General features: G+C 37.0%; 1 protein-coding gene across 1 annotated transcript in view; it reads right to left on the bottom strand.

The window, feature by feature from the left end:
• LOC111089580 overlaps positions 1 to 7,362 on the bottom strand; it is a gene marked incomplete at its 5' end in the record, with an annotated part of 20,196 nt that extends 12,834 nt beyond the window's left edge. The window contains 2 exons of the mRNA XM_022402347.1: positions 1,060 to 1,229; positions 7,114 to 7,362. Of these exons, the coding sequence (XP_022258055.1) occupies positions 1,060 to 1,229; positions 7,114 to 7,362 (419 nt within the window). The remainder of the gene's footprint in view (positions 1 to 1,059; positions 1,230 to 7,113) is intronic.
• Between the last annotated feature and the right edge of the window lie 1,561 nt (positions 7,363 to 8,923).

Raw genomic sequence — 8,923 nt, 5'->3', positions numbered from 1 at the left:
GGAGAGCTGAGCCTTCAATTATTAATATGTGCCCAAGGAGAGCTGAACTTTCAGTTCTTACTAAGTAGCCAAGGAGAGCTGAGCCTTCAATTATTAATATGTGCCCAAGGAGAGCTGAACTTTCAGTTCTTACTAAGTAGCCAAGGAGAGCTGAGCCTTCAATTATTAATATGTGCCCAAGGAGAGGTGAACTTTCAGTTCTTACTAAGTAGCCAAGGAGAGCTGAGCCTTCAATTATTAATACGTGCCCAAGGAGAGCTGAACTTTCAGTTCTTACTAAGTAGCCAAGGAGAGCTGAGCCTTCAATTATTAATACGTGCCCAAGGAGAGCCGAACTTTCAGTTCTTACTGCGTAGCCAAGGAGAGCTGAACCTTCAATTTTTAATACGTGGCCAAGGAGAGCTGAACTTTCAGTTCTTACTACTTAGCCAAGGAGAGCTGAACCTTTAGTTCTTATTACCTGTCCAAGGAGAGCTGAACCTTTAGTTCTTAATACGTGGCCAAGGAGAGCTGAACATCCAGTTCTTATTACCTGGCTAAGGAGAGCTGAACCTTTAGTTCTTATTACCTGGCCAAGGAGAGCTGAACCTTCAGTTCTTATTACATGGCCAAGGAGAGCTGAACCTTTAGTTCTTATTACCTGGTCAAGAAGAGCTGAACCTTCAGTTCTTACTACGTGTCCAAGGAGAGCTGACTCTCCAGTTCTTATTACTTGGCCAAGAAGAGCTGAACCATCAGTTCTTAATACCTAGCCAAGGAGAGCTGGGCCTTCAGTTCTGATTACCTGGCCAAGGTGAGCTGAACCTTCAGTTCTTATTACCTGTCCAAGGTGAGCTGAACCTTCAGTTCTTATTACATGGCCAAGGAGAGCTGAACCTCCAGTTCTTATTACCTGGCTAAGGAGAGCTGAACCTTCAGTTCTTAATACGTGGCCAAGAAGAGCTGAACCTTCAGTTCTCAGTTCATCATCACATGGAAGTGATTCGTTTCACAATTCAAGTAGAAACATTGAATATTTTATAATATAAATAATTTTTAAGAATATTTTGTATTAATTACCGCTAATTTAAATCTCAACAAGGAGTGAAGTCTTCTAACGTTGTTTTTCGGGTTTCGAGTATTTGTTTCACGGAAACGGGGAACCGAGTCACCACTCTTAGTTTCCCGGAGAACTGAACTCACTGTTTCTGTTAGGCCTGATTCCACAGGTGTTGGTCGTTTGTTGTTTCCTAATAAAACAAAAACAAGTACAGTAGACATTAAAACTGGGGGGGGGGACTTCTATGAGAAGTATGTAATAAGTATCCAAGTCAGCGGCGGGTCGATCACATCTCCTACTTTGCCCCAATATATGTATAAGACATATATTGGGGCAAAGTATGTATGAGACATACTTACAGTCATACAACCAGCCTTAAGTACCATAAACAAACAAACAGAACTATCAGTAATAATTTTAAAAAATGTTTCCGATGGGACACGTCCCTGGATCCCCTCAGTATGATTTCACTTCTCATTTCCTTTTTTGTTTTTCCCATAAAGTAGTACCCATTTACATTTTGCTGCCTACACCCAAATCCCCCTTATAGATTTATTTTTACGCCCCTGCAATCTCCCCACCAAATTAAGAGAGAGGATATAACAAAATAACACTGTCTTTAATACAGTGACATCATACATAATAGTTGTAAACTTACACTGTACGACACACGTTACCTTGGTAACTTACACTGCACAACACACATTCACTTGATAAACTTACACTGTACGACACACGTTCACTTGGTAACTTACAATGTACGACACACGTTACCATGGTAACTCACACTGTACGACACACGTTCACTTGGTAAACTTACACTGTACGACACACGTTCACTTGGTAAACTTACACTGTACGACACACGTTGCATTGGTAACTTACTCTGTATGTGAAACACAAATGATATTCCTGTTTACTCTGTACTACACACGTTACCTTGGTAACTTACACTGTACCACACACGTTACCTTGGTAACTCACACTGTGCGACACAAGTTACCTTGGTAACTTACACTGTACGACACGCGTTGCCTTGGTAACTTACTCTGTATGTGAAACACAAATGATATTCCTGTTTACTCTGTACTACACACGTTACCTTGGTAACTTACACTGTATGGCACATGTTCCCTTGGTGGACTTACACTGTACGATACACGTTCCCTCGATAACTTACTCTGTACGACACGCGTTGCTTTGGTAAGTTACACTGTATGTAAAACACAAATGATATTCCTGTTTATTTGCACAACACAAATTACTTACCAATTTACAAAGTGTGGTACGTGTTACTTCGTTACTTGTATTACGCGATACAAGTGATCTTGTTGTTTTCATTGAGTGTTAAAAATGAACTTACAACTCCCACTGTGCTGGAAAAATTATCTTGTAGCTTTACTCTGTGTAACGTAAATAAACGTTTAATTCAGAATGTGCGATGCAAGTGATTTTATAGCTTACATTATTCAATGCAAAAGATCTTGCAACTCTGCAGCAAAAAGTATTTTGTACGATATACCATAGATATACCATGGATATACCATAGATATACCATGGATATACCATAGATATACCATGGATATACCATAGATATACCATGGCCCTACCATAGATATACCATGGATATACCATAGATATACTATGGCCCGATACCTTATTTTCGTGGCACAAATTACCCCTTATCTTAATCTGTATGACACAAACGAACCTGTTTCTTTTATATATCACACAGATGACCCGGCACCCTGACCAATGTAACATAGAAACCTCTTTGTACTTTAACCTGCGTGACACAAACGATCTTGTATTTTACCTTGTGTGACACAAATTATCTTGTGTTTCACCTTGTGTGACACAAATTATCTTGTGTTTCACCTTGTGTGACACAAATTATCTTGTGTTTCACCTTGTGTGACCCAAATTATCTTGTATTTCACCTTGTGTGACACAAATTATCTTGTGTTTCACCTTGTGTGACACAAACGATCTTGTATTTTACCTTGTGTGACACAAATTATCTTGTATTTCACCTTGTGTGACACAAATTATCTTGTAACACATATACTGTGATGCAAGATATTCTTGTAATACATAAACTGTAAGACAAAATATTTTTGTAACAGATATACTGCGATATAAAATGTTCTATAACACATACATTGTGAGACAAAATATCTCAAGTACGGTAGTACGTGATAGTAGGGATCGACAAGGATTCCAAATAATTCACGTGCCGAAAAACCACCCCAGCGAAATCCTAAGCGAAAAACCGACCATTCAAAGTATTTATTGGTTACGATATATTATGCGCATATATACTACTAATAATTTTTTGTCTACTTACTACCTACCTGATCACGTCAGCAAGGCTAGCCCATAGATGGCTCGGACTATCGCTATATGATTTCTCCAACCTACTTGACTGGTCTGTGGGTATCCGCTTTTAATATTCCAACAAAAATCAATGTATATACAGGTATAATATAAATGGTAAACATATAACATATAACGTATTTAAATACCATTTCAACCCAACAGATGGCGCTACATATCGATGGATAAACACGCAACAGTTTCTAAAGGTAAAGTATATACTTGATACAGGTATAACATAAAAAGTAAACAAATAAGAGTATTAAAATAATGAATTTTAAAATAAAGTAGAAATCCTGCTACAAAAAGTAATGAAACAAAAATTTAAACCACAATTCCAAATTTATAACACTTAATCCCTACTTTGGCAGCTTTATACACTTATCTGTAGGTCAAAGTAAGGATTAAATTTATACATTTGTGATTGTGGTTTTAATTCTTGTTTCATTAATTTTTATAGCAGAATCCCTACATCATTTTGAAATTAATAATTCTTTAATATTTTTGTTCTTATAATACATATACCGTGAGACACAATATTCTCATATCACATACACTGAGACAACATTTTAGTAACATACTATTAGGTGAATAATGGTTGGAGACGGCTTGAATGGGTAATAACGGCTTGAAAACTTTAATATAAGTTTAACATAATGATGATGACAAAACATTGTCGAAAAGTTCTACGTTTGCTGTTATGTTAAACTTATATTAAAGTTTTTCTTCATTCAAGCTGTCTCCAACCATTATTAGTCTCTAAGTGGGTTCCTCATCATCGAATTTGAATACTATTAGGTGAATTAAACAATCGTATAGCAGGTACTACAATATTATTTTTTAACAATCAATATCTAAAATTATTCATACCATAACTATGCTTTTTCATTGTTGCCTTAGTCCTGTAAGTTGAACAGGGTTGTTTTGGTGATGGAGGCCTATGCAAGTTCGGTGAAAGTAGGCTTATGGATTTGGAAGAAACTGAATGATCCTTTTTTCCTGATTGACCTTTGACATCCGTTGCTTTAGAAACCAATGTGTGATCGTCACAATAATTCTCTCTGCACGTTATAATGTTTCTGTTTGAAATATAAAAAGTCTTTAAATAATTAAATTATCGTATATTTGATGCTACTTACTCGACATTTTGAATCTTCGTAAGGTTACAGGAGTGAAACGTAGCCATATTTGGTTTATTCACAAAATAGAATGTGTGTGTAGAAAAGGGTTCAAAGACTGTTCTGAGAAATGGTTGTAACGACCTTGAAACGAGTAGAATTTATGACACAAATGTTTTCATCATAATTCTTCTTTATTGATAGGCCCAATAGACTGTGGAGCTGTGGTTCTATGGCTCGCATCCCGGTACCAAATAAACGTGCTCCGCACTTTGGAGCTGTGGATGCATTATAAGAGTAAAGGTCATTTCCCACTATTCGGTCTGACAAGAGTTTGTGTTGACCAGCTGCCTTTACTTTAGTCTATTACAGTTTGTGTTGACCAGCTGCCTTTACTTTAGTTTATCACAGTTTATGTTGACCAGCTGCCTTTACTTTAGTCTATTACAGTTTGTGTTGACCAGCTGGATTTACTTTAGTCTATTACAGTTTATGTTGACCAGCTGCCTTTACTTTAGTCTATTACAGTTTGTGTTGACCAGCTGCCTTTACTTTAGTTTATCACAGTTTATGTTGACCAGCTGCCTTTACTTTAGTCTATTACAGTTTGTGTTGACCAGCTGCCTTTACTTTAGTCTATCACAGTTTGTGTTGACCAACTGCCTTTACTTTACTCTGTCACAGTTTGTGTTGACCAGCTGTCTTTACGTTAGTCTATTACAGTTTGTGTTGACCAGCTGCCTTTACTTTAGTTTATCTCAGCTAAACTAGAGACGGATAGCGCAGATGGCCCTTGAGCAGCTTTGTGTGAAATCATACAAACAATCACAACTTCACTCTTCCTAGGGAACGCATCATGCGAATAGTAAAAAAATAAAAACTATCCCCTGAATACAGAAGGTGGCTCTTTTGTTTACGTTTTTATCCTTTTTTAACGTGGCTGAAATAACCTTGACCTTGATGTGTATCGAACTTGAGCTTACCCATGAAAATGCCAAAGGGAACCAAGCGCTCCCAACTAATAAACGTATCGGAACAGAGGAGTAGGAGGATCCCGGGTTCGAGACGTAGTGCTATGAAATAAGCTTCGCCCTTTCAACTGCGAGTGATTTACGAGAGCGACATCCAATATGTCTATTCGGCTTATTGTCTTGTCCTTAGTCAGTTCAAAGTTAGAGGTCTCTGACCTGGCCGTTTAGCCCATTGTGTGCATCAGATATCGGCCAAATGAACATCGAAGTTTTTGGATGCCGTTATTTCCTCGGGTTATTCCCGTCTGATTGAAAAGTGGGATTTGACTGTCCCTCTTATAACACATCCACAGAGTGCAATGGGACGAGAACTGAACATTTTCGGGCACGCTAACAAGGCCACGCCCAGCCCTTTAAGATAAAGACATTTTAATATGTCTATATTGTGGTAAAGTAAGATTTATGAATTTCAGTCTATGTATTCATTTTTTTTTGTTTCTCATCGATAAGGGAGATACATTAATAATTCTCTGCATGCATGTTACTCTTTACATGTGCGTGCATTTCATGGACAGGTGAAACGTAGAGCAGACCCTTACCAATTTCATAAGTTGGGCGGGGGATCATTCGGCTACCTTTAAAAGGAAACTTATCAGTTCGTAAGAGTCGTTAATCACAGGATTTTGAAATTTTCTGTGAGCTGCAACCCAATATACTTGAAAGCGATTATGTACCTTGAATTACAACTTACAACCAGCTTTTTAGATTTAATAAATGTAGATTTATTACAGTCTTATAATCAGAAGGAAAAGAAAAAAACCAAGAAATCTTTTCTTGGAATCCACGTCATGTAGTGGCACTAAATGAGAGGTGGGAAACTTTTACATTCCCCAAATAAGAATGGGCAAACGTCATACTCCCCTACTAAAAATGGGTAAATGCCATACTCCCCAAATAAGAAGTTGGTAAGCGTCACATTCCCCTAACAGGAAGTAGTTAAATGCTACATCTTCCAAAATAACAAGTGAATAAATATCACATTCTCAATAAGAAGTGTGTGAAAACCATACTCCCAGTGTGTAATGCAGTTTTAGGTTCACTCTCGCCTCCACTGCTGATTGTTATCTGTGTTTCAATATTGAAATTAAAAAGTGGTTTCTCTAACGTTTTTGACCTTTATTGTGATATTAAACTTCTCTTAGAATCCCCTTGACCTTTCAACTATCCTTCATACGAGATCCTTGACATAAACTATAACAGTGAATTTTAGGACCTCACAAGTATGTCCACATGCTTCTCGTGATGGTCATCACTAGCCATAGGTCAGTTTTAACCTAGTAGCCGTGTTGAGCAATGTGTAATTAAAATGATCAAGGTATATTAATCTAGCTGGTACAGTTGTCAAACCCTAGTTTGGGTTAATGGTACTTTCTTATTTACTGTATGTTTAACCACTTCGAAAAGAATAACTACAAAATAGTTACCACTGTTCATTTCTCTTGATCTCAAACAGATGTGAAACTCCTGTTCTTAAAGTGATGAATGGATGTTTAGATTTCTTTAGAAACATAAAACAATGACATTTTCACGTTTGGAACTGTGGCAGTACCCAGATTTACAACATTAGGAACTGTGGCAATACTCAGATTTACATTTGGAACTGTGGCAATACCCAGATTTACAACATTAGGAACTGTGTCAATACTCAGATTTACAACATTTGGAACTGTGGCAGTACCCAGATTTACAACATTTGGAATTGTGTCAATACCCAGATTTACAACATTAGGAACTGTGTCAATACTCAGATTTACAACATTTGGAACTGTGTCAATACCCAGATTTACAACATTTGGAACTGTGGGAATACCAGATTTACAACATTTGGAATTGTGGCAATACTCAGTTTTACAACATTTGGAACTATGGGAATACCAGATTTGCAACACTTGGAACTGTTTCAATACTTTTGGAATTATATTTAAAATGACCAACAAATTTAGTATTGTTTCGCATTTATTACACTGTTCACACATCATCACGAAAAGTGGGAATATCGTACTCCCAGTATTAGACACTTCCCCCCTCTCTACTTCTCGGCCCTAACGGAACACGAGCCATAAAGCCACGCCTGACCAGAAGTTTTTACTCAAATGTATGGCAGATAAACTTCGAGTGTTAGTGATCAGGGACTTTTCAAACTTTTGGACAGTTCCAAATGTTGTAAATCTGAGTATTGACACAGTTCCTAATGTTGTAAATCTGGTATTCCCACAGTTCCAAATGTTGTAAAACTGGGTATTGACACAGTTCCAAATGTTGAAATCTGGGTATTGACACAGTTCCAAATGTTGAAATCTGGGTATTGCCACAGTTCCAAATGTTGTAAATCTGAACGTTAGAAAACGATTACCATGAAATAAGTTAAGGAAACGAAATATAGAAATACCAAAAAGCACAAAAGAGCATGAATATATTAAATCGTCTTAGTTGCACGAGAGTTCCAGAAATTTTCACGACAATTTTACGAAGTAGGTTTTCGTGACCGAGGTAACTCAGCGCGGTCTTTTTTGTTTTTTAATTTTCGCGTTTTCCAAGATCGTGTCTAAGTTATATTCTCGTGGAGATAACCGAGAACAAAAATCTCTTAAGAAAGTGAAACAAGGAAATTTTTCTTACAGAACGGTTTTCAGGTACCTGAACCTTGAACAATTTACTATAATTGGCTTTATCGAAGGACTTGGTCTGGAAATGCAAACGCTACCAGCTTGAATTCCCAGTCACGAATAACTTAGTATTTCAACGTAGCCCAAGTAATAAAGACAGCGATATTGTACTCCAATGTTATATAACACGGCGGAAAAAAGAAAGAAAAAAGAAACACGTTAAACAGTCAGTCATTATCGCTGCAGCTTGAAACATTATTGTTGTGTCAAAAAACGAGAACAATACAATTTGACTTCTTCATTAAGGTCATTCTCCAGATCAAAGGTCGCATCCCTCCCTCTCTCTCTTTTACACACACACACTGTCCACATCTTTAAACTAACATTTGAGGAATGTTTATTAAGACAGGTTTATCTAGTGTTTGAAATAGAACGGGGGAAAAGCATTCTAACTTTGATTGAAGTATTTCAAAGGTCAAGGTCAGTGTGAAGGTCAATATTATAGATATTTTAAAGGTTTGTGGCATATGTGACAGAAATGTGTTTTTAAATGAGTATGTAGTTAGGCATCATGTAAACATGAGTATGATGTTTGCTATCGTATCAACATGATATGTAGTTAGGGATCATGTAAACACGAGTATGATGTTTGCTATCGTATCAACATGATATGTAGTTAGGGATCATGTAAACACGAGTATGATGTTTGCTATCGTATCAACATGAATATGTAGTTAGGCATCATGTAAACAC

Source organism: Limulus polyphemus, unplaced genomic scaffold (assembly GCF_000517525.1).
Source record: "Limulus polyphemus unplaced genomic scaffold, Limulus_polyphemus-2.1.2 Scaffold6689, whole genome shotgun sequence".
Lineage (NCBI taxonomy): Eukaryota > Metazoa > Arthropoda > Merostomata > Xiphosura > Limulidae > Limulus > Limulus polyphemus.
This window is presented reverse-complemented; position numbering and strand designations above follow the sequence as displayed.